The 27,184-nt window shown below is 42.3% G+C and overlaps 1 protein-coding gene across 1 annotated transcript; it reads right to left on the reverse strand.

The window, feature by feature from the left end:
• foxo1a (forkhead box O1 a) lies at positions 1–27,104 on the reverse strand. Its single transcript, XM_033631646.2, has 3 exons — positions 26,094–27,104; positions 4,987–5,178; positions 1–4,256 (listed from the first exon to the last, which is right to left on the reverse strand). The coding sequence occupies exons 1-3, from the start codon at positions 26,745–26,747 to the stop codon at positions 3,069–3,071; spliced, it is 2,034 nt and encodes a 677-aa protein (XP_033487537.1). The 5' UTR covers positions 26,748–27,104; the 3' UTR covers positions 1–3,068.
• Between the last annotated feature and the right edge of the window lie 80 nt (positions 27,105–27,184).

Raw genomic sequence — 27,184 nt, forward strand, 5'->3', positions numbered from 1 at the left:
TTTAAACACAGAAGTACATTTATTCAGGTCTTAATACATTAATATTGAACAAGTTACATATTCTTATTGATTGCAAATCACACAGCACAATTCCAATTTATTCTGGTATATAAGTTCAATGTAACAGATTTTTTATTTTCAAATATGTAATGGGAACTCTTCCTCTTGTTACGAGGAGCACTTTGTTATAAAACGTAAGTAAAAGTGCAATATCTTTCTACTAAAATCTACTAAAATTACAAAAATTGGTCCAGAATTTGCATTCTGAGGAGGACTTCTCTGACAGACTAAATATTGTGTTTTCCATTTTAAAAATGCAATATATCCTTACTTTTTTTTTTTCAGTAATTTGCTTTTTGATGCTATTTTCTAAAAACTGTAGCTAAATACAAGAAATACAACATTGTCAGTTTACAAAAGCTTAGCATATTAATCACTGCATCATCTTTTTTCTAAATAAACTTCATTTTTTCCCATATAACTATCTGGAACATAGAGTTTTGACAACAACAACACCATAATATCTCACAGCGCTATGTTACAATAAAATATCTCTGTCGTAAGTTCAAAGAAAAAGAAAATATAACAATAGCAACATAAAATTAAGGAATACAATGCATAGATTCAATCATTTAAAAATGTAGAGATATAATTTACTTAGTACAGCTCTTTTATTTTTAGAGTGAATCCTGTGACACTGACTACATGGATTCATTACAGTTTATCCTGACTTGAGTGACCGGCACAAATATATATAATTCTGAACATATCACATGATAAAAATGCTAAATATATCATTTTGACTTCAAAGGCAAATTTGGCTATAGTACACTATGGCAAGTTTGGGTAAGAAAAGGCAACACCTGGCACCAAAGCCAAACAGCAGCTTTTTTAACGGCCATTGAAATGTTAAGAATTTTATTAAATGCTCCCTGGCTTTCTTAAAAATCTCTGTCAGCAGTGTCAGATCATGTGCCATTGCTGCGCTGGAGAATGCAGATTTTAATTTCAACCAAACACCAAACTAATTAAAGAGCTTTCCCCTCTGTTGGAGGTGAACTCATTAGCAGTATGACTTAAATAAAAAGCTGCATACTCAGAGCCTGTGACAACACATGATCAGACACGTACTCATATATGTGGTTTCTGGATAAATCATGCAATACACATCAATGTGGAATAGGCAGTTATCATTTTGAGTTTATCTCTAAACCACCTGGTCTATCAGCCACCGAACAAGTCGACTTCATGAGAAGCAGTCATGTTTACAGACACCATCTTCACAAAGGTAGCCACAATCCTGTACACTATTTGTGACTCTGCATAATAAGTCACTGACAGGCTGACAAGCTCATTGTTAGTACAGCGGTAAGTGGGAAAAGCAAGTCAGAAAATGCAAATATACATGCTAAATAAGATACTTAACACTTAGTGGCGCTTTTCAGGGGCAAAAAGTAATTAGACTTGTTAAGAAGATGATTTGAGCTATCAAGTCACATGTTAACTTTATGTCAAATGTAAAAAAAGACATCGAGATATGTAGAGGTAGGAGGGGCAGAGTGAAAGTGGAGTCTCATTAAAAGCAGTAAAGCTGATCCTTCTGACAGCATCAGAGGGCTCCTCAGGTCAAAAAGGAATCATATTGTACTAATTTAAATCAGTCACACTAACCTTCTGAGACAAAGAATAAAATAATATAAAACGTTCTGAAACTGAACAGGGGACAGGCCCGTTACTCACAGTGTCTTTAATGACAATCTCTGGCAGGTCTCGGACTCAGCCTTGGTGTGAAAACAACAGAAGCACTGAGAATATCTTTTATCCACTAACATCCTTTGACCTCGCAACATTCACAGAGCTGCGAAGCGTTCAGGGAACCCTAACAATAACAATCTACAGTCACAAAACAGTGAAAGCAGGGAACTGAAAGTAAAGAATTCACTGTACTTTTCTTCAAGACCGCTGGATTTGAGTATCTTCTGGACCGTAGACATTTACAATATAAAACCCTTCAAGCCTGCAGTCGATATCTACTTTGTTAGGCACAATAAATAGGCCCCTGTGGTATTAAGGTTCAGAGTGACGAATGACTCAGAACAATTCTCATGTCTGAGTGCAGGTTATGCACCAGCATAAATCTATATTAACCACAAATAATTTAGGTCTCAAATATATACTAAATCTAGTAAACATCTACCACATCATTTTAATATACATTCTTAAGGTATGTACAAGAAATCATTAAGTGTGTTACCATTGTACAGCCTGATTGAGACAAGCATAGATCTGTCCGCTCGACATGCTTTTAAAAGAATCCGATCCAGTTTTAAACGTGAGCTCATTTCTGCTGCCTTGACTTCCACTCTGTAAACATTATTTACAGTCTTAGAAAATACACCAAGAGGCCCAATTTTACAAACTGTATGATGACATTATGTACATTCAGGCAATAACAAAGTGAGTTACTATGTAACATCATCCGAGGATCCCTTGAGAAGTCTCTCACTTAACATCAAGTCAGTCCACAAACCCATGAGCCAGATTACCTTCATAATTCTTTTGCAGTGGTAATCAATTATCACTACACTGTACATACAAAAGGTTTGATTGTGGAAACACAGTAAACATCATGGTATGAGTTTGTGAACTTCTACAGATTGTGCTGCTGCTGATGAGATGTAGCTGGCAGTGCCACTTGCAAAAATCGCAGACACAACTGTATAGTATCTGTAACCTTGGTGAGTAAACTAGAGAGGTGTGTTTCAGTTTGGCTCTTACGTTAAGGCAAAATGTTTGGCACTTAAGTTTGTACAGGATTTTTAATATTTCAAAAATAATTCTGATATCATCTTCACCAGTTCAGGGGCTCTAATAGAGATGTGTCCTTAGCTGTTCACGGCCAGTCTCAGTCTGCTGAAGTGATCCGAAAGTATTTTTGAAACAGAAATGTTGATGGTGCAGAAACTGCAAGTGAAGTTGGATTGAGGATTAAACATCCAAAGATATACTTTTTGTCTCAAATGAGTTCTGATTGTGCCTTTTACCAAACAGCAACAGCACTACAGTTTCTACCCTGATACCCAGCTGTGTGTGGTGGTCTTCACTCCGTGGGGGAAACCTTGCTGGGTCACCATTGGCTCAAAGTTGAAGTCCAGAGAGTCTCCATCCATCAGAGTGTCATGGAGGACCGTCTCCATGTCAAACTCAAACTTCTCAATGGACATGTCATCAAGGTCGCTGGGCAGCTTCTCTGGGTGTAAGGGCTGTGGCAGGCCTGGTCGGCCGTATCCATTGGTGTTAAGAGGGCAGAAGCCTCCAGGCATGCCTCCTGCGCTGAGGTGGCTGGAGAGGCCATAAGGCATCTGCATAGGGCTTTTGGCTGTAGGCAAACGCGTGGTGCCCCCACTGTGGCTCAGGGACATGAGCAAGCGACCATTCATAGCTGGTGACGTTGTCGGGGCTTGGCTGTGCACATTGTGGGGGTGAGTGTGAGAGAGACCATGCGGGTGACTGTTCCCTCCTCCCATGAGTTTGGCTGCATGCTGGCTGCTGCTGTACGGTGGCAGCATGCAGCCTCCGCTGGACTGAGACACTACAGTGTCCACTGATGGCATGAGCTCTCCGTGCTGGTCTGTATCTGACGTCAGCAGCTCCTTCAGAAGCCCTGCAGGGCAGCTGTACTGGCCCATACTGGGCCCGAAACTGGGCTTGCTCTCTGGCAGTGTCTGCAGCGGCATGGACGATAGGCTGTTCATTCCTGCTTGGCCATACACACACTTGCGGTACTCCTGCTGAGGATTCTGGGCCATGCTGGGGGAGCTGTAAGCAGGGTAACCAGGGCTTGGCTGCATCATAGGAGAGGGGGAGGACTGGGACGACCCAGGGGTGGTTGCTCCCCCACCAACCTGAGAGTTGTTGGGCGAGAGCAAGTTCAGATTGTCCAGAAGGTTCTCCATGACATTCTCAGAACTGTGTACCAGAGAGCCTGTCATCTCTGTCAGACTGGGCAGCGTGGCTGTCATCTTGGCCCCAGGGGCTCCTGGGTAGCCCATATGCACGTCTGCCTCCCCGAGGTCATCCTCAGGCATGAAGGGTGAGAGGCGGCCGCTCAGAGTGCTAGCGTTGGAGCTGGTCCGAGGCCTGAAGCTGTTCCACGCATCAAAGTCGTCGTTGCTGTGGGAGTTGGGGCTGCCAGGCCACTTGGAGTAGGAGCCTGGGCTGTCTGCGCCTCCGTCAGGGCCGCCCTGCAGGGACAGCTGTGGGGAGACAAGGAGACTCTCAGTGTACCAAAAGACTGTATGTGCCAGAGACAGTCAGTGTAGCATATGTTTTTGGGCAGAAACCACTGGTAATCAAACACAGGGTTGGATGGTAGTAAAAAAAAATCCAATGCAAAAGTATTCTTGCAAAATATTATATCATTAATGTGGTAATATCTTGAGAATAGCTTTTCAAAGGAAGTTAACATACATGACTACTTTAAGAGACAAAAAGAATAAAAAAGTAGAGGTGTGGATGTGACTAACAAACACATAGAATCATTCTCAGTTAATGTACTTCACCTCTGCTAGGCAAATGAGTCTAGATAATTGTATTTATGATTGTAATGCTGACCAAGAACTGACCAATTTAGGCTAAGAATATTACCAAAATCCCATTTCAGTCAGGAACACTTTTGTCAGAGAAAACTATTATAGTATTATATTTGGCAGTATGGCTTTGTTCTGGGGCCCCTCTGCCTTTCCTTGGCGGGTTGCAAAGCAGCATGCAGAGGAAGCAGCAACAGCAGGCAGGCCAGAGCAGTTTAAATGTGGCAGAGTAATGATTTAATAAATAATAATAGTAAATGAAAAAAAAAGGTTTAATTTTTTGTGACAGACCATGTAGAGACAGTTGTGATAAAAGAAAAATCTTGGCATGGCTCAAATCTGAAAAGTTTACAATGTCACAGCACAAAAGCATTAGCTGGATTCTTTGTTTATTTACCTTTTTCTTTGCTGCTCTTCCTCTGCTCTTAGTGAACTTGCTGTTGTTGTCCATGGAGGCCGCCCTGCGTCGCGGGGACTTGCCACTCTTCCCGCCCTCCGGGTTTAGCATCCACCATGAGCTCTTTCCTGTCCCCTCATTCTGGACGCGGATAAAGCGGCTGTGCAGCGACAGGTTGTGTCTAATGGAGTTCTGGAGGAGATGGAGACAGAGAGAGACACTAGGTGAGGAGCAGACAAACAGAGAGATTTGTGTTTGCCCTTTCACTGAAACGCCTCAGATCTGCTTTAGCATACAAGTGCAAATCCATCTGTACAGGTGGTTCTCTCTGAAAAACACATCTGGCTTGACAGCTGACTTACAGATGAGAAAGGAGAGATTTTAAGGTCACTCAACAATTTAATGCCACGTGCAATTTAAAGAAACACATGTGCACGCGCGTGCACACACACACACACACACACACACACAAAAGATGTCAATAACTTTACCCCATGAGCAACACATCCTGAACAGAACAAGGATTAAACTGCAGACACTCTTATCTCCAAACATACTGTACATGTGGGCCTTTATTTCCTCCAAAAAACAGAGGGGCCCATTGTAAAACACCATTATACCAACACTCACATTCCACCTGACTGTGTGTCTTGTCTGAACCAGCACAGCATCAAAGGGAGGAAACCGACTAATCTTTCCTCCTTACAGACACATTAATACAGCGCTCTGGCGTTGCTTAGTGACACCCCCAGTGGAAAAACTAATTTTTGTGCAGGAAGCTAGTGAAGCATTATTAAAACACAGCAAACAAAAGCTTGAATATTGGGCAAATGTCTGCTAAGCAAACCACAGAAAGTGAGACACTATTTCTGGCCTACGTTACTGGAGCTACTACTGTACTGGGACACTACAGTCTCCATTTGTTTTTCAGCATGTTATGATTTTCAAACTCTAAATCAGCCCAAACTGTTACTAAAGTGACCATTTAGCCTCAGAGAATAATTTACACTCTGGCTCTGTATCGTTTTGTGTCCTGGCCACAACATGAAGTAATGAGCCTTGGCCAGACATTACTGTGCATGCGTAAAGCTTGTTGTTTTGGAAGAAATGGCTGGAACTCCCGGTGCACACACACATGCAGAGCTTAGCGTGCATAGTGGCTAACGTCATCAAGCCTGTTCCTGCTGTGAGTCACTGCTTCACATCTGGTTCACAGTCTGCCCTCTGCTCTGCCTTCACCTCTGCTTCTCCTCATCTCTACCATCTCTTCTCATTCTTGACTCTGAAATCTTGTCCCACTCTAATTACTTTCACTGTTGATTCATTTTTCAACTAAATAATCACTGATTTGTTTAGTCTATAAAATCAGAAAACCGTAAAAATGCCTGTTAGAGTTTTCCATTGCTCAGAGTGATGTCAGCAAAAACTTGTTTTGATCAACAGTATAATGATATAAAACAGAGAAAAGAAGATTCTTGCATTTGAAAATCTGCAAATGGAAAATATCTGGTATTTTTTGCTGAATATATGACTACAAAGATTATATGGGGTACTTATGCTATTTAGTGTCACACTTTTATAAAGTTAGTAAAGTTGCAAAGGACAAAATTGGCCAAAATCAAAGAAAAAAGCAGAGATATTCTGACATTAGGTGAAGCTCTTGAAACACAATGGATCCTGCATTTTCCGTAATGGAATTTCAAAGGATCTTTCATTAGACTGTCAAATACCCGAATCTTTCAAAGTCCACGACTCCACAATCTGTAACAAAGCCTTTCTGTTAAAATATAAGTCTAAAGGCAGAACTGAGATAACCCTAATAACTATGACATCATCAGGGTTATCTTTTCAAACTTTGCAAAGCTACCTCCACAGCCACAGAATAAGTCTCCCTCTAATCAATTAACAGAATTGTTGCTGACTGATTCTCAGAAAATCAATTAATTGACGAATCTGCTCTATCGAATATGACTAAATACCATTCCAGCTACAACACCCTCTTTAACATCTCCTCTTCTTCTCCTCTCTCTATCTACTTTTACTTCACCGCTTTCTTCTCCTCATTGGAGGACCTCAGGCACTAGGGCACATGGGGACCCATCTGAACAGTGGCCCTTTACAAATGAATGAAATTCTGAATCAAATGGCCCGACTGCCTCAGCCAATCGTCTCGGTCTAATTTGCATGATCTGAGGGACGTGACAGCCCTTTCCTGATTAGCTTAGCAAATGCCTTCTCCCCCTCCTCCTCATGCACATCAGTAGCTATGACAAAATGTGAGGAGTAAAGTCTGGTCATGAGTCTCTCTTTCCCATGACCGCTAAAAGTGCTGGTAATTTCAGCTGTGCTGCAACAAGGAATGACTGCAATGTGAGTGCAGACGCCGGGATGTCCTGTTACAGCCCTATATCTTCCTGATGACAGGAAGGAAAAACTCACAGCTAAAGTCTCCGCTGCAGAGGCCCTGGTTTCTGTTTTGGCTTATGGCACAGTCACTACATTGTGTGTTGTGTTGTGTTGTGTTGTGATGATGGAGGACTTTTAAAAACCAGTTTAAAAGTCTTGATGCAATAGAGGGAGTACAAGTGAAGGGTCATAAAAAAAGTGCTCTGATGGGAAATACCAGAACTCGGCAGAACTCGGAGTACCGTGTGGGGAGTGTGGCTGAGGGTGTCTGGTGGAGCCAATGGAAAAGCCTCGTCTCCCACTGTGTGTGTGTGTGTGTGTGAGAGTGCCAGCTCATGTTTTTAGTGCAATGGCAGTAGGACAAACAGCAGCGCAGTATGGTTTTGATTTTGCTGCTCTCTTCACTGCAGCCAGTGATATCGTGGTTTGAAAACACACGCGATTTGGGATGAGCACATGCACATCAACACAGTCATACACTTAGTAACGCAAACACACACACACACACGGACATGCGTATATCACTGAAAAGTTATGGCATGTTGCTTCCCACATTCGTTGATGTACTTCTCTTTAATTTAATTTTTTTTTTAACAAATTAAGAGTGTTTCCTTTGGATCCAGTGACTGTATGTGACACTGATTTATCTCTGGCCGCAGTACACAGGAATCTTAACATTCCAGCTAATCACTGTGTGCAAAGTTCAAACGTAATCAGAGCCAACTTGTTAGTATCTCTTAGGAAACAGTAAAGGCAGGATTCCCAGCCAGGCAGCCATCACAATCAACATTCCTCAACAAGGTTACAAAACCCACGATTTCACAGAACTGAACTCTGATTACTGTCACTCGAGGACGGTCCTATCTTGTGTTGTTTTTTTAAGAAGAGGCAATGACACCATCCAATCTATAAAGTACTTTCTTTTTGTTTCTACCCTAAAAAAATGCAACAAAATGTTGGAGACAGTTTTGGAAAAGAAGCCTGCAAAGAGTGACCTCAAAATAATATCATCACATATTACATAGTTATTGTGAATAAAAACCTTTGTGTCGTACTGAGGAATGTCATCATAATAAATGTTGTGAAAACAGGCGGTAACCTGACATTAGCGTATCTCTGAAGGCTAGTTCACGTAGCCAGAGATAATAAAAACACTTTTCTCTGTTCTGCCTGAGCCCACCGCGAGGAGCACCACCTCCGTTCTCTGAGTCAACAGAACAGAGCAGCGCTGGCAAAACACGAGGAAGTGACCACATGAAAGAGGACTGTGACAGGAAACAGAGCTGACTTCCTGCCTCGCAGGAAATGCGGCGGTCGTGAGGCAAAGAAAAAGGCATGGAATGCGGAGCCGCAGCACCATGAGCCAAGTGGACACTGCAAATTTAGCTTTCGCCCCCTCCTCCGACCCAACCCCCCGCCGCCAGAGTGTTTATGTTTAGCAACAGACACTAATCCATGATGTCACACTATATTTATTAAATGAAAGCAATGCTCACTTTGTCGTGTGACTGCTGAAACTGAATTACATGACTAGATACGTCATGACTCAACAAGTGGCTGCAGTATGGATGTCTGGGTGGTGTGAGTGCATGTGTGTGTGTGAGAGAGAGAGAGAAGGCACAGGAGAATGTGTCTTGAGTGTAGGCTATTTAAGAAAAAGAGAAAGAGGGGTTGTGTGTGACAGAGTGTGCAAGGATCAGTAAAGAACACACTGTGCTGGTTTAAACGTCCTCACTGGCAGCACTACTGAAAGGCCACAGTGTTCGGTACATCACCCTCTCCTCCTCTCCTTCCATCTCTCCTCTTTATTTCTTGTCTCCTTTCCCTCTGTTAACCTCCTCTCTGCCTCTCACTTCATTCCTACTCTTCTTATCCCCTCTGTTCTCTCCTGCTCGTCTCCTTCTTCCCTCCTCTCACTCTTTCCCTGTCTCTTGCCGCCTCCTTCCAACTCCTACATCTCCTGAATCTTCTGTCCTTTTCCTTTCCTCCCATCTTGTTTCCTTCCTTGTCCTCTCCTTTCCTCATCCTGTTTCCTTTCTTCTCACCTCTTCTCCTCTCCTATGTTTACATTCCTTCACCTCTTCTCTTCTCCTTTCTCCAGCAGACAGTAGCAAACTGTAGACAGACAGATGCTGGCACACTGACCAAGGTGCTGATGCTTTCAGAGCTGCTCAAATGTCAACTTGCTTATCGAAAAAATCCCCAGAAGAGCGTGGCACCTCCTACTTGCAGGGCTGCTTTGAATCAAGTGAAGCCACAAGTGAAACCTCAGCTGCAAAGCCCATACAGCTATAGGTATGAAGCATCTGCAGCAATGCTCCCTCCTCACTGTATGAAAGCGTGCAGCCGGTACAAACTCACACGCCAGCAGTTCTCTGAGAAGTTTCACACACATTTAACAGAGATACGGAACCGATGAAAGTGGAAAAAAAATGTGGTTTCCCTGCACTATTTCCACTGAACTCATTAGAGAAACGGTGCTGTCCTGAACAGGCTTTTCTCACCTTTCGTTACCCATGTTTCAGGCTTAACAGTAGGTGTGCTCTTGCATTGTAACTAGCGATTTTCTGTGTAATGTCTGCGGCTGCTAAAAGGACAACCTATAGAGTATGCAGCACACCATTTCTAACCACCAAAGTAAGTAGCCTTAAAGCTGTAGCTTGGTCATGTCTGGAGCTTTGTGCTGAGTCTAGCTGAGTTTGAGCAGTGCGGTTAAGACAGAAAACGTGTAAACCTGTTATTAGCCTTACACCAGCTCAGCAGGTCTGCCCGCTTAACAACAGCATGGGCCTGAGCACACAGCTCCAGGTGAGATGGTGGGGTGACAAGTGACGGGGAACTCCTACTCACTGTGATCACAACATCATCAAAAGATACACTCATGGCAGGTTTTTCCCCTTCATGTCAGATATACTTGGTATTCTGTGATTAAGTGGTTGATTACAACTGATTTAGAGTAGGAAATCAGGCTAGCTAAAGGTGGTACATTGTGGTGAACCTTTAGAAGCTGATCAAAAAGATAACACATGAGCCAGAGGGAAGAAGCAATAGTTATTTTTATAGAGTCAGTTCTTTTTGGCTAAAGATACTATGAGTTGATCCAACTTCAGATTGTTTTTTGGAAACATATATTTTAAAACCAAATCAACTCAACTCAACAATAAATCAAATTTAAATTGTTTTGGGGGGATTTTTGCTTCATTTTAGGGGGATTTCTGCGTGGTTGTTTAATAGAGGGATTTCTGATCTATTGGACATAAACTGTGAATAAAGTCCCTATCAAATGACTGATAGCGAGTGTCTGTGCCTAAAATTTGGCCTTGACTTGCTGAGTTATGGAATATTTAGTCATTGATGTAATAGTTCAAAGTGGTGTGCGGTGGCTGTACAGTGTTTACTGTGCTGTGTTTTATTAAAAATGAAAGGAAGCAGTTACAGTCTGGGTGTACTGATCTTCGGACACACACACACACACACACACAGAAAATGAAGCGCTACACCTTCACATTACCACATTCACAAAGCAATCTGAATAGACTGTGATGACTTCATGTGTTTGCAGTTTGATAAGTTATCATCAGCACCAATACTGGACTGACCAGTGATAATCATTGACCTATTTACTAAAGTCAATACGGCAATGATCATAAAAGGCAGTGGAAATGAAAAGCAGAGCACAGGAAATGTAAAGCCTCTGGTCTTTTTTATTATTTATACCCTCGCTTTCATTAGAAACAGTCAGAGAAAAGGAAATGATTGTTGTCATTAATGTTGTGTAGCAGCGAGCAACACAGCACAGCGCCTCAGGTTTGACTGGTCAGCAGCACATAAATGTGTCACTGTTAAGCAGCAATATAAAAATAAGTCTGTTTTACCACAATTTCTTTTTTAAAAACAGTCCCAGATTAAAATTGGAAACTGACCCTAGGACATGGTTCGAACCAGAAATAGATCATCTCTGCCCTCTCCCTCCATCCCGCCCCCTTCCTAGCCTTCTATTCCTCCCTTGTCCTTTTCACGTGCTCCTCTGGGACATCATGCGCGCACACTACTGGCCACAGCTGATCGCACACTCATGTTGCAGAAAAAAAGGTCCCTTTCTCAACAGCTGACGTCAACTTCCAATTATTCAATTTGGCAAAGAGAGGGGAGAGAGGAGGCCCAGACACAGATCGCTCAGTGTGGAGCGCCCTAAATTAGTTTTAGAGTTCTATGAGCCCAAGTAGCAGTCTATGACTTCCAGGAAAGTAGCTCCTCAAAATGGTCATTGTGAGATGCTGAGTTATATGACCATCATAAAGCGCAGATGGAAAGGCAGAAAACGCAAGTCATGCAGAAGCGAATCTGTCTGCAAATGTATTTACTGACGGCCTCTTGGCAGGATCTCCTTTTCACAATCCTTTGCAAGGAATCTGAGCGCAACCAAACGCCCTCCCCCAAAACACACACAAACACACACACACACACACACACACACACGCAGAGCTGAACTTGGAAACCTGAGCGGATGATGACTGGTAAAGCTTAAGATTGATTGGTCTCACAATCACTGCAGACAAATGATAAATAGTCTGTGAATGGTTTTGTGCTTACGCTGAGAAGCAGCAAAGCCACTGACACTCCAGGATCTTTCATCGCTCTATGATAGTGTGAGACGAGTGGCGGAGTGGAGTGGCTATTAGCGAACTTCCTGCTGCATTGTATCCGCACAGGAAGAGCTGGCCAGTCCTGATACTGATCCCACTGATGCTTCTGGTTTCTGTGCAAAATGCTGCAGAATGAGGCCCTGGTAGCTGCAATGCAAGGGTCCAGCTGAAGCAAACTATGGGTTCAAGAGCCACTACTTCCTAATCAAAACTCTGTAGTCTGACTGGGCAAAAACAAGAGGAAAAAGGAAAGAGGGGGCCCTTGTCCAGGTAGGCTTTTCCAACAGGATTACAATGGCGGATAAAGCTTTTATTGTACATCTTAGAAACAGTTCCCCACTTATGATTCAACCTCATTATGGATCCAAACAAACAGAACTTGGTGAGAGAATAATAAATCATCCGCCATTTCCTGTGCTTTGGCCACGTTTGACATTTGGACAAACTGCTCTGAAAAAAAAACTGGGCTGAGTGAGTATGTGAGTGACCGGCGCACACTCAAACTTTAAACTCCATAATCAACAAGTCAAACAGAAGGAAAGGTTGTTGATCAAGAAAATCAGTCAAAGCTTTTGTGTTTGTTGGCTATAAACCTTAAAATCCAATCTGTTTTCTTGTTCTGCCATGCTTTCATTACACCAGGCCAATAACAAAAAGACGAGAAGTTGCCCAAGGCTAATCCTACGGCAATTAACATCTGAAAGTATGATGCAGGAGAATTGTTGGCATCAATGGTAAGCTGTGAAGTAATTTCTAAAAAATCATATCTAATTCATGTTTGCTGTTTTCTTACCTTCTCAAGCTGTTGAGAAGTTTCAGCTCTGTAAAGCGGATGATTATCACACCCAGAGTTTTGTTTTCTTTATTTTTCATAACTGACATTTGTATATTTATTAAATTAGTGTAAAGTAATGAAACAGACAGACTCACTATTTACTGAATTTTATTTACTGTTTCAAAGTACAGTGCAGCTGTAGCGCCCGCTCAAGGGGGCATCCCGTGATGGCACATTATCGGTCCACTTGCTGAGGGCAGCTTGAACCACAGGTACTTTCCCTGTGCATATCAGTTTAAGTCTTCATCACTAGGAGCCATCTCCTTTTTTGAATAGACTACACAAGGTAGATGGAGGAACACCAAGTTTCGCTGCTGCATTTGTTTGGCTTGTTTTTGGCAGTTTGATATGAGCTTCAAAGAGACTTTTGTTTTTCACTGGGAGAAAATGACTTTCTTTTTCCCATCATGATTTCAAAGTGCACAAAGCACCAGCCTCAGGTAGCCAGCCTCAATCAAATGGATTGACGCAACCAAAAGGATCATTGTGGAAATAAATTATATTTTTTTCATGTATGAAAAGACCCAAAGTGAACATTGTTAGTGTACTTCTTGACTACTACAAGCAAAGTATTAAAAAAATATCTATACAAAAATGATTCTGTCCCAGTCATCTCAATCCATATTAGTGGTTGATCATTGTAACCACTTTCCACTGTATAACCTCTTCCACAGGCTTAGTAGTGCTCCTCATGGAGAGTAGACTTATGTAAAGTCAGTGAGTCTTTAAGTTTCAACCCTCAACTGACACATTAATCACTTTTACTGTTCGGCATATACTTAAATGAACTTTAACTTCAAACCATTTCAGTGCATCAACCTCAGCTGTAACTCTAACAACTCTTATCTATCGTGTTTGTTCACACTGTCCTTATGTTACCTGCCATACGTCCTATAAATGTTGGCTGTATTGGTGAAAGAGTGACGAATGAGTTGTATTACATTTTATACTTTATTCAGACTATTCATATGTTGTTTACGATAACCGCTACACATGCTTTTAAAATAATGTCCTGGCGCATTAATGTCAGTGGGCGTTAACATGCTGAGCTCTCTCTCTCTTGTGCTCGCTGATTTTGTGACTCAGACTTAAGCAGCACACAGCTCATGTGTACAGACAGGGACCGGGTTGTGCTGGCTAAGCTTACCATGCTGAAATATGTGCATGTGTTGCTATGTGCAACACAATGTGAGTCTGTAAATGCACAGAGCTGTGTCTGTGGAGTGGGGATATTTTTCGCCTCTGATCAGCAGAGCGGCTGGGCTGGGCTGCTGCCTGCTCTGCCTGGATAAAGATGCAGTGTGTAGACCACTGCTGGGTGCCTGTGTGGCGGCCTGCGTTCACAGGCCTGACCCACCACGGGTGTGAGGGAGGGAGGGAGAAAAGGAGGGAGGGTGAGGAGAGTGTTTGGGGGGTTATATTTACACGGCTGTTACCCCAGTTCAACCTGGCAAACACGGGGATATCCCCGAGCTGTTTTTCATGGCTGGATGTTGATTCCAGCAATAAATCTCCTTTTGGATATGGAGTTGAGAGAATTTCTCATTGGTCCACTCCCTTTTTGTGTTATTTATTACACCATAAACCATATGTGCACTTCAACCCCTAAAAAGGCTGTATACCAAAAGTGTTTGGTAAGAAAAATGGCCACCCAAACCATTTGAATACGGATTGTTTTCCAGAAAAGTGCAGCTCTGAAACACCACAGTGATTCCTGTTGAACACCAAAAATGCCTCTAATATTAAACAAGACATCACTTACAAGTTAGCACTTCAAAGAGTTTTAAAGAGAGCACATTTTGTCAGTAATGTTCTCAAATAAGAGCCTTATACTAATACCATGGCCTGAGCCTGAAGTCACAAATAATCATGTTGCTTTTCAAGAAAAAAGAAAGATTTCTTTAAAAACACACATCTTTTTAGCTTTCTTTTCTTTTAACTCTCAGATTTGCTAGATATCCATGAAGAGGCCTGTACGTTATAGAGTCTAACACACTTACCTGTTTGCCAGTTCTTAAACTAGCATGACTCATGCTCTGCCAAAAAAAGAAGAGAGAGAAAAAACTTAAAGCCATAGACATAGTGGAGCCATTATAATCCTTTTATCACAATTTTTTTCATGGGCTTATTATGAAAAGGAAATAACACTGACACATCGCAAAATTAATATATTTATGAAGCTCACAGACAGAGTGCTAAGGGACTCAGTGTTTTAATAGAAAGTGATGACTAGATTGTCGTTTGTCGTGATTATCTTAAAAGGATATCTTCATTTTGATTTGAAATGCAAAACAATGTTTGTTTATTATAAATATATTGCTCTGGTTAACACTTCTGCATAGCTGTTTTTTCTTTTATCACCAGCGTCCTTGTCATTTGGCTTTGTTGCTATTACACCAGCGGAATTAGATGACACACACATTCAATATACTGTAAGTGTGATGCCATGCTAAATCGATGTCTCATGGGAAAAGCCGCATTGTGAAACTATGTGTTAATTTTGCTGGTGGAAGGAAGTCCGAGGCTCACATGGAAAAATAAGGTGATTACAGTACTTTTAGTGTTTCAATTTGGAACAAGTGGTTCAAGATGTAGTAGGACTACAAAAAATTCATAATCCCCTCCTCTAAAAAATATCAGTTGTGGTGAGGTATAACATCTTTGTGAGGGACAGTAAATAGCAAGTATGACATTAAACCAGGACACCAAGACCTGGACTTGGCATCCCAGTCAGAGCTGGCACCAGTACAGGTCAGGACAGGAGTCATACATGAGTAAACCAAAGCCTCACTCCAGCATTTACTTTGGCTCTATTTAACTGACATCCATTTAGCTGACTAACAAAATATCTCAATATGAGAATTCTGAGAATTCAAAAGATGATTTAGAGGAACGATGAGCAAGCATTCACCTCATTTCCCAGCTCTGAGTGGAGATAAGCAGAAGAATGGAAAAAAAAAAAATGAAGGGAACCCTGGAAGAGGAAGATGCCGCAGAATCTAGCGTCACACTCAGTGTTGCTTCCTCTACCAATGACATCACTACCCTGGTACTGCATACCTTGTACTGCTTTCAAAGCGCCCACTTCCTGTCAGCCATGGGCTGAAATTTGCATCTGTTCAAAGGGATAGGAGCAGGTGGAGGAAGAGAGAAGTAATAGATTCTAGAGAAGAGATAATTCATGCAATCACTGCAGCCAACTGCATGAGCTGACGGAGAAACTATTGTAACTAATATACTAGACAGATCATGGTAATAACAGTGTGTTCTTTACATTCACTATGTGCAACATTAAACTAGTTTCCTGAGATCATGGGTTTCAGATTATTTTTTTATTTCATTTTATTTTTTTCTCTCAAGACAGATAAAGAGAAGTGGAAAGTTACATAGGGGGGTGATATAGGCTCAACAACAGTATTCAAGCTCAAATATTAGTGTTGAATAGAAGATGTAGGATATATACATACACATCTTTTTTTCTAATATTTATCACCTTATGGTAATGGGACTGTGAAATAATTATTACATCAGTGTCTGGAAAAAAATTCCAAATGACAGTGTCTTGAAACAATGAGATAATGACTCTGGATTATTCACATGACGACACAAAAGCCAGTGTCGTCAACAGATCGAGATTCGTTTTTGCTTTGGTATCTCCCTCATCAATTATCTCAAGCGGGACATGAATGATTCATTGAGAGAAAAATGACTCCACATGTGGTTACACGTCTAATCTGCCTGACTGGCACCACTGCATTTCCTAGAATCCAACACAGGCGCCCTGTATAGACAATAAAGATGCCACCCTCTCTCTACCCTCAAAGACATTCAGCAATACTCGCGATAGTGATAAAACATAAACATCCCACAGTTGTTTTGAAATTGCTAACAGAAATTAATTTTGTTTCTTATGTTTCAGTATATGCGCTATGTGCTAGTAGAAGCTAATGACAAGTGAAACCTAACTGCTGGTGACTTCTCCTCTCCCTATGAGGTGTTTCTTTTATAAACATCACGTCAGCCAAGCGCCTCGCTATACAACACAGACAATAGTCCTGTAATGTTGCGACACAAATGCAAACCTAAAGTGAACACTCCTGAGGGTGGTACGGATTCACTGTTATGCACTTGAAACAAACTATTAGTATCCGTGACAACAGAAGCCGGGAACCTGCCGTCTGACGCACAGTCATAACGGCACTTCTGATTAAAGTGCGCATTTTAATTTCCACCCATGCCAGTCAACCACAGCGCTCCTGTGAGCGTTCATGTATGTGAACACAAGCACACATGCCTGAATGCATGTGTGATTGTGTGATAATGCCCGGCCAGTCTGACAGGCACCGTGCATAATCGCTTTAGGGCGGGAATTGCACAACAATGTGGGTCTGGGTAATGCCTGTGGTTTGGGGCCCTCAGCAGTGAGCGGTCCCGTAAAAGTGTTGCTCTACTCACTCCCTGTGTGTCTGTAGCTGGTTCACATACACACACAAGCTGTGAGAAACCGATGGGACACCACATTTTTCATGTGTGAAGAAGTGCTGATGGCTTTCACTTCTCATTTGAATGGTGAAATTATTCAAAATCCTTACAACAGTTCCTCTTCTCACACTGTAAAACAATGCTGAGGTCTTCCTGTTAACCCCACAGGACATTCTTCCAAATTTTCTGACTGATGAGAAGTTGTGGTGGCCGACAGAGCAGCAGTATATTCAGTGAAACAAACTGCCATGCCTGGGCAAACCCTTTGCCAAAACAGACAGTCACGTGCTCTCGGCCTGCTACTACCAAACCCGCACTGAGAAAAACAAAACAATCTGACTCATCCTAAATGACTGTTTACCTGACCATGCCGCTGGATGTCAACTCTATTTTTTTTTTTTTTTTTAACTCTTGAGCAAAGCAGGCTGCGTGGGCTTCTTTCCTCTGTCCTGTTGAGTGAGGCTCCACTCTCTGCTGGTATCTTTTTGTATATCATTTATACTCTCTGTGCAATTACTAGACTCTACACTCACTGAATGATCTGTCCTCTGGTCCACAGCCAGAAAAAAAGAACTGACAAAACAAAACTCTGGCAGGAGCACTGCGGGGTTGTGTGATGCCAGTGTCTGAGGTGGGTGGAAACACCCGTGTACACATTTGACATGATTTGTTTGAATTCACTAAATGAAAGGGGCACTTTACTGGGATTTTCCTGGGTCCTTTCCAGTGAGATAAAGTGTGAAGTTACCAGCTGTAGCACCAGCTGTGCCACCAAATGAGGTTGAAAATATCACTTATAGTTTAGTTAGCTATTATTTCTCAGCTCGGTAAACATGCATTTGTAATAGATATAATTGTTTAACATCATTTTCATCAGTTTAAGAAAATTGGTTGCATTGAGTGAGCTCTGAATCTAACAAGTCTTTTTTTAAAGCACAAAGCATTGTCACATTTAAAAAAATAATAACAGAGAATAATACAAAATAAGCAATCTAACTATGAAAACTTGAGTTTCAGTGAAATATTCTGAAAATCTGAAGAGATTTTGAAAGAATTCAAATTCAGCAACTGTATAATTGAACCAAATTTTCTTTTTCTGCAATGACAAGCACTAAAACTCATTACACATAATCCCTAACACCCAGAGAATGTATTAAGAAAGACATATTTGTTTCTCCTTGGTGGCTCAAGTTCTTGATTCAAGAAAAACCTTGGCTGAGTCCTGTTCAATGGACCATCTGGAACATCAAAAGCATATCAAACCCCTGCAGATTCAATGTGGTTGTTTTGTTCTATGGAGCAACAGAAACACTTTAAAGTAAAACTTGCATGTTACATTTGTTCTGCATGTTTGGGGATATTTCAGTGCAGAAAATCTCTGTGTTTGCAATACAGTCTGGCGACCAGAGCAATGACCCAACTGAATGTGAACTTACAAAGCCTCTTTGACACAGACATATAAAAAGCCAGACAGACATGATCCCCTGTGTGTGGTATGTGTCTCACAGCTTTTGTCATTGCCCGATGGCTTCGTCCCATGGCGTCCTGGACATGCGGTTACTGTAAAACAATGACCCAGACAGCACCGGCACATGGAATCAATTGTCAATACTTGTTTGAGGTTGAAGTGATGTGACGTCTACAGAATGCATAGATCCATACATAAATGCATGCATACCACACACAGACATGAACACCATTTGATATCCCTGCTGTGCCACACTGACCTGCTTTCTTTTTATTCCAGTCTGTTAAGGCTTGAGTCATTAATATCCCAAAAATGTTTCTAGTAAGAGGGAATGAGAGACAGACGACAACACACAGTGCTAACGCCAGGGCTGAGAGGTAAACAAATGTGGAGCAAGACAGAAGGACAACATGAGGTTGTGAAATAATCCAGGGGAATACAAGTTTCACACTGTTGCTCAATCAAATCAGTGTGGATGGGCACGGTTACATCACTGTGCACGTGACAGTATTTTTCACTCATCTACATAGCATTTTCATACCATGCTGAACCCCAAAACACCTGAACAGGTGGATCTAAATATGCTTACACGGTCAGTTATACTCGATCAGAAAATTAAAATAAATAAATAAACCTTCCACTGGTTCACTGGTTCCACTTTTGTTTTTTGGGAGCTTTTTTTGACATTACATAACTTCAACAATTCATCAGTTGATGGAATAAATAGTTAATATATCAATTTATACTAAAAATAATCATTATTGCATCGCTAGTTTCTACATGGATGCCTTACACAACATAGTTCAAAGACTAGCAGGTAGTGTTCATCAACAGTTGCTTTTTAACACCAGCGATGTGCCAGCTATGGTGATTCCGCACATCAAAGCACTAAGCGGTTTGAAAAGCAAAGGTGAGGGTGGGGGGTGAAAACAGGCAGTTGTAAGGAGATACTGGATTAAAATCAGCTGGGAAGAGAAGAAAAGGAAGAATATCACACCACAATAAAAAAGATATAAAAGCCTGTGCAGGAATGTTCCCTGTGTCAGCCTGTCTGTCGGTCTGCCATCGTGTCTGTGCATCTGCCAGCAGCAGGGCTTTAATTATGAGGCCCAGGTTTATGTGCACACACACACACACACACACACACACACACACACACACAAACAAGCACACAGGAGACTAGCGTCCCACATATCTCTAACACAGTGCCTCACAGTTCCGCTGACTAACCAGTGGCACCAGACTTTGGCCTGCGGCTCCCTGATTCCAGTAAATGTCTTGTTATGCAACTCCTAACAAGTGTCACCCAGTCTGAACTTAGAGCGTTCTGGGTCTCTGATGCTCTCTCCCTCTCTCTCTCTCTCTCTCCCCCTTGCTTTCTCTTCATCTCTTAATTTTTCTCTGAGAACAGTAGTGGTTAGCTTCTTGGGGTTTGACCGAGGGAGGGGGGCAGTAACCCTTCACAACATTAAGTGTGCCCTGCTTTGTGCAGAGGCAGAAAAGCAGGAATGGAGAGGCAGGCGGCGCAGGCAGGAAATGGGGAGGAGGGTGAGGAGAGCTCCTCCAGCTCTTTGCCTGAGAAACACAGCTGCCCCTCATGTCTTGGGGCAATGCCAAGGTTGGACTCCTCGACTGCCTCAGGGGGGTGAGCGGTGTGTGTGAGTGTGTGTGTGTGTGTGTGTGTGTGTGTGTGTGTGTGTGTCTGTGTGTGTGTGTCTGTGTGTCTGTGTGTGTTGAACCAGTACAAACAGGAGGACTGCTGTTCTATCCAGCTCCCTGTCCTACTAATACACTTTCAGACCCAAAGAAACACACAGTTTGTGATTGGTGATAAAGTACAGCCAGCGTTGTGCTCACTCAGAATTAGAACGCCTTAATTCTTAGCTTCTGTATTTCTTTAGGTGGTATTCCTAAGCTTCATGGGAAGAAAAAAATAGTCTAGATAACACACAGCAATTACAGACACTACATACACTGCATAGTCACTTTCCAACATCTGTCAGAAACACTTAAACCATCACTAATGTGACTCAAAGACATTACAATCTGTTAAAACCAAAGTTGTTAGAACTACTTTTAACAGGATGTTTAGGTAGCTGGGCAACATAAACCGCGAGACAATAGAGATCTGTCAAAATGCAGAGATTGTGCTACACCAATGACACCAGTGTGACACTTCCTTTGATGTCACAGTACAAGATTTCATCTGTATCGCCTTTATTATATCTATAATATTCTAAATCTCGCCACAGTTTAAGCCTCAGCTAAAAGACTGTGACATAATTTAAGCCTCATGTGATAGTGTTTTTACAGTGTTCTATTGCATTTATTTGTCAATGCCGAGATTAAAATGCAGTCTCTGGAAAACGGCCTTGCAATTCAAGTAACCAGCTAAACTCAATGCAATGACGGAGTCAAGGTAAGATTTGGTCAGGTCCCTGGGATCAATGACTTGCTTATAGAGACAAATTAGAGACATATTCCACAAACATACTTGTATCCCAGTTGGCTACACGACCTTTCTGAACCTCCCCTCTCGGTGATACCTTCAGTGTTTACTGTAAGACTAAGAGGGATTGGAGTCAATGGGTGCATTTACATGGTAATGACCCTCGTGTCACTTGCTGTACAATCTGCTTGGACCTACATGTTTGTCTGCTCCGGCACAGTTTGTTTTGAGATCCGTGGGAGTGTTTACCAGCGTAGGTTGAGGAATTTCAGGTCAAGAGAGCGCCGTGTACAGAGAAAACCTATGACCGAATTGATCTCGATACTGACATCAAAGAGCACCTGAGCTATCCAGCTCCACTGGCTGAAACCAAATATTTATCCTGCGGTGACGTACGAGTAGTAGAAAAATACAAAAAAGAACAGATTTTTTTTGTCAGGTATGGAAGGATGTGAGAGTACTGTATATACTGTACTGTAATAATGTATGTGTGCAATTTGTGTGTTTCCTGCAGTCTGACACACTGTTTGTAATACTTAAACTACACACATTACAAACATTTTAGGGGCTGCTGTGGCTCAGGAGTAGGTATGTCACAATTCCAGAAATTTAGCAGTCGATACCAGTGAAATATGCAATTTGATGCCATGGTAAAAAACAACAAAAAAAAAACAAAAACAATAAATCTCATGTCGCATTTACTCCTTTATCAAAAAAATAAATAAAATTGAATTTAATTAAAACTTTATTATTAATCCCTGATCTGTCTGAAACATGCAAAGTGCCAGTTTATGTGAAATCATAAGATTTTGTGGGTGAGAAAACATATATTATTTTTATATAGCCCACAATACATGAACACATTTCTCCTCTATTGTTGTTGTAGTAGTGTGATGTTTGGTCTTGTGGTAGGCTATTTGTCCCACCCCTCTTCCACTGTGATTGGATGGCTGCATAAAAAGTGACAGTGATGAGTGAAGAGTTTTACCCAAAGTAGAACATTTTGAAACTGAATTGATCCCTGGCCGCTGCAATCTACATGTCATGTAGTATCTTGCCCAAGGACACTCATGGTGAAGTGTCCTTGTACAAGATACTGAACCCCAAATTGCTCCCAATGGCCAGCGGTGTATGAGTGTGCATGTGAATGGTTACTGCTCCTGATGAGTAGGTGGCATCATGCATGGTGAATGCTGGCTTGTGTTGTGAAGCGTTTTGAGACGAGAAAAGCACAAAATGTGCAGCCCATTTACCATTTTATGCAATGAAATAAAGAAAAACGGGATGAAGACATTATTAAAAATAAATAACCAGCTCTGCAGAGAGGTTTGGTGATACATAATTTGTGCCATCTGCTATTCTTCCTGTTGGATGGCGTCCTGTGCCAGGGCCAGTGTCCAGTCCACTCACAGAGCTTCTCCAAGCTGGTCCCACCTGGCACAACTGTCCTCAAAATTCACACTGTCGCAGACGGCCTGAGAAGTGTGGAGGCTGTCATGACTCAGTTCAGACACGACCGACTGTGGAGGATCAGCAGCGCTGTGAAACAAGCTTGGCCTCAAACAATTACAGAGCAGACAGCCTTAATCATAGATTAATGAAAACTTCATGTGCTTCAGCCCGTTCCCTTCAGGAGAGCCCCATCTGTTCACAGAGATCAGTCACATGGAGAAATGATCCCTGGTTAACTTCAAAAAGACTGAACCTTAAGTGATTTACAGTCAATGATTGAGGGTGTTAAACACTCATGGGTGCCTAGAAACAAAGCATTTGTGTTGTGACTACTGTCATCGTGATCACTGTCTTACAGCACAAGAGACGCCACCGCAAACTTCACTTATGACTTAATCAACGAACCAACAGGTCTGCGCAATATTTCCACAAACCACAAAACATGTACAGCTCTCATTCTGGCTGGTTTATTCTCTCTTCAACGTTCACAGGGTTAAAATCAAAGGTTGTCGGTTAATTGTTTTGAGCACTTTTGTATAAATATCTAGAGTCATTTTGCAAAGTTGGTGTCTTTGGAATAAGGTCTGCCACACAGTTTGCATATTTTCCTGTTTCCAATTCCTCATGTCACCTCAGTTGAGTCTGAACATAACAAGGCAGTCAGAGATGAAAAAGCTATACTTGAGAATACATGCATTTTGGCTAACTTTAAACAGAGATAATAAAGGAATTCTCTGAATTAAATACCAATTAACGAATTAAACCATCTGGAAATGACTATTTACATCAAAAGACCATTGGAGAAGAAAAACACAATAGAAAAACACATGGCTAGCTACAAAATTAGCATTTTACATTGTCATCTTTCCACAGCTCCTCTCTGGCTCTCACCCTGGCTCATAAGTAAGCTCGCTCCGAGGAGACAATGTGCGATAGCCCCCCTGTATGGAACAGAGGGGAGCTCTATGAATAACTCCCCTCGCAGCAGTGAATGGCACTTTGCTTTCCCACAGTATTACTCAGTCTACACCCCCAACATGGCAGGATAAGCAGCAAGCCCAGGCGGTGGCTGAGCGCCCCTCTCCAAGCCGCCAATCACAATTACTTCTACACAGAACAACAAAGAGAAACTTCTATTTATTTAGATACATTAACGAAGACACAGAGACATGTTCAGTCTTTGTCAGCGTGACTCTGTTGCATGCTTTGCAAAATGTAAATGATCTACTGTTGTACGGCTTCAGGTTAGGGTTATAGACACTTGTCTTAGGTACACTCTACTATATAATAACTTCCTAATTACACTGTAACAAGTGACTAACACTGAGACAGTGTTGATCACGGCCATGTTTCATGGTCATGTTGGTAGTGCTGCTGACACTGCAGTGGCCAAGTGACGAGTCTCCTTTCTCGCCAGTTGAAAGTTTAAATAAAAATGGAAAGATGGTTCTATCTTCTGAAGTCAACACCATTTTTTTTCCTCAAATACACCACAGCCTCAGACTCCATGTGACTAACACTCTGTAGGTGTGTGTACGAGGTGTCACCTTCCCACATGCTGCCTATAGATTACTTTTTCTAATCCCCATTATCTCCTTCAATATTACTGATAATCTTCCTGGGGTCCTCATAGATGTATTTTAGTTTTACTTTCCCACACCAGTGCATCCCTCTGAATTTGTTTTTTAATTAATTCTTCACTGCTCACTGGAAAACATCTTTGCTCTTTTCACGCAAAAATGTTAATGGAGAGCAAATTCTTGGATAAGCGAAGGGGAAATGTTGCTTTTCCTTGAAGGACCAAACCTACTGGGACAATATCACTCCCCCAGCAACGCAACTTCCCAATACCTGCTTTGTTCACTGTGTATATTTCACCACACTGAAGGGGTTTTCCATTCTCATATCATTTGACTGACAGGACCATGTTTGACAGCTCAACGTGAGTTTTGTCCTTTTAGTAAACACTGCCGTCGAATGGATGAATATGGAGCAGGGCGTTGCTGAAAACTGCATTTGTGCTCAGTCAAATTCATAAGAATATAATAAAATCTGGTGTATGGCAAAATATGAAAGTTGTGACTCAAATATCGGTTTTTTTTGTATTTGTCTATGGGATTCATTAAAAACTAAAAAAAGAAATTCTCTTTGGCATTTGTGCCATACATGGATGTGTCATCGCTCAGCACATGACTCAAACATGGGAGCCTACTCTGACAGGGGAGGACAAAAAAACTCCCCACAAATGCTTTAAATTTCATTGGCAACCCAGACAGCCTATAACAGAGGAAGCCATAATAAATCTCTCAATGTGTGACTACAGGCTTAATATGATTTCCCGCTGGGAGAGTAGACTGTCATCAATTTATTGTCAGACACCACTACAACTATGTGTCTCCGAAGGGAGGTTTACGCCCTTCAATAGTGTTCAGTGGGAGGGCCTGCCACACCACATCAGAAATTTTAAGTCCCCTCTTGTGTAATGTTTTGGACTGTTTCCAGGACACATTAATGCTTCTGGCATCTCCTTACAACAAAGACGTCCAAACACAGCTTCATTCAAGGCACACTCTCTCGCATGGAAAACTGTGATTTAGCCTAAAATCTATCATAAATTTTTAAAGTACCATCAGAGAGAGGAGAGCTGTCTCAAACCAGCCAGAACTCACAGCATTTTCGAAAAGCACACTGAGGGAAGCAATAAGACAAAGAGAAAAAAAAAACCCTGTTGAGTCAGCAGACTCATATAAATCACATACTGCAGGGAGAAGTCAGATGACTGTCGGAGGTCATGGAAGCAATTGGCCAGTTTACTGAATTGCAATGAAGTGGATGGATGACAATGAAAAAGGACATGGTTTCACAAGACCATGCTGGGGAGCGAATGGTAAACAAGTTCACAGATTCATTCATGTTCTTTTGTCACTTTAGGAACATTTGTGGAAAAAAAGTAAAGGCCCTAAACTAATCCAAATGGATCTCCCTCCAAGAGACATCCATAGATGGAGATAAACAATAAACAACTCTGATCACAAAGCTTCACAGAATAAACTGGCTATTGAACGCCACAGAGAAGCCAGACATCCCTGGAGGGATATTATAGTGATACCACAGGAGATAAAAACATAGCATAAAGCACAATGAAGTCCCTGTGAACCCACTGTTAAGTGCCACAGACACACCAAAACGCCCCACTGGAAAACTTTGTAGGAGAACTGGCACAGGCAGCTGCTGTATCAGGCATAAGCAGCAGCCTTAAACCATTCATGCTGTAAACTCCCACCACACACACACACACACACACACACACACACACACACACACTTTATCTTCTGGATTAAAGTACCAAAGAGAGAAAAACAAACGTACCTTCCAGCCTGCAGAGCTGTTGCTGTCTCCTTTGTCCTTGAAATAAGGCACACTCTTCACCATCCAGTCATAAATCTGAGACAAAGTTAGTCGGTTCTCCGGAGAACTTTCGATAGCTTTGGTTATGAGGTCTGCATATGACATATTCCCCCATGCGTTTCGCCGGGAGGAGCTGCTCTTTCTCTGGGCAGCGGCGGCAGCTGCGGCCGCGGCCGCCGAGGACGACGAGCCGACAGGGGAGGAGAGCAGAGGCACCTGCTGCTGCTGCTGCTGCTGCTGCTGCTGTTGATGCGGGAGTTGCGGGTTCGGGTGCTGCTGCTGATGCTGCTGATGTTGATGCTGATGTTGCTGCTGCTGCTGCTGCTGTGGAGCTTGCTGGTGGACGCAGTTCTCCTGGCACTGGAAATCGGTGCACAGGATGGCAGGCTTCTGCTCCGTGAAGTCCTCGGTCTCCTCCAGCAGGCTGAGGTTGTTGATGAACTCGTTGCCGGTGGGCTCCTGCTTCACAGACGGCACCGGCGAGGACGTGTTGGAGTCGCCCGGGTTGATGAACTCCGGCCGGGGCAAAGGCCAAGTGCACGACCGGGGCCGCGACAGGGGCTCAAAATCCGGGTCGATTTCCACCAGGTGTGGCTGCTGGGCCGCTTCCGCCATGGTCGAGAGGTGACGGAGCCAAGTGTTACAATGTCATGTAAATGTGGCGAACCTGTTGCCCCTCAAAAGTCTCAACTTCGCCTTTGAAATATGAGCGAACACAAGATAAATCTGTCCGGGAAAATAGTGCTCCTCCTGGGCGCAAAGTCTACAGTGAAAGTCACATCCCAAGCCGGTAAAAATCTGTAGACAATAATAAAAAGTATGTCTTTAAAAAGGCTTTTCCTGTGGAACAAAAGTTGTCAGTGTGTTCACACTGTGTCGAGCCACTGCTTTGTTTTTGTTATCCACTCGTAGTGATGTTGGTCTGTGCCGCGTACAGCCTGTTGACTCTCTGTGTTGTACAGCATGTGAGGACTTACTGGAAGTATCGTTTGTCAGCTGACACCGCCCACATTTGATTGACACCAGAGGAGCGCCAATGAATGGCATCGAAA

The sequence above is a fragment of the Epinephelus lanceolatus genome, chromosome 4, assembly GCF_041903045.1.
Source record: "Epinephelus lanceolatus isolate andai-2023 chromosome 4, ASM4190304v1, whole genome shotgun sequence".
Taxonomy (NCBI): domain Eukaryota; kingdom Metazoa; phylum Chordata; class Actinopteri; order Perciformes; family Serranidae; genus Epinephelus; species Epinephelus lanceolatus.

Excerpts from the sequence above, each read along its gene's own strand:
- foxo1a (XM_033631646.2), bottom strand. The coding sequence starts at position 26,747 with ATGGCGGAAGCGGCCCAGCAGCCACACCTGGTGGAAATCGACCCGGAT. Across the intron at positions 5,179-26,093 it reads ACAGCTCTGCAGGCTGGAAG|AACTCCATTAGACACAACCT; the intron begins GTACGTTTGTTT and ends CATCTCCTCCAG. Across the intron at positions 4,257-4,986 it reads GAAGAGCAGCAAAGAAAAAG|CTGTCCCTGCAGGGCGGCCC; the intron begins GTAAATAAACAA and ends GTCTCCCCACAG.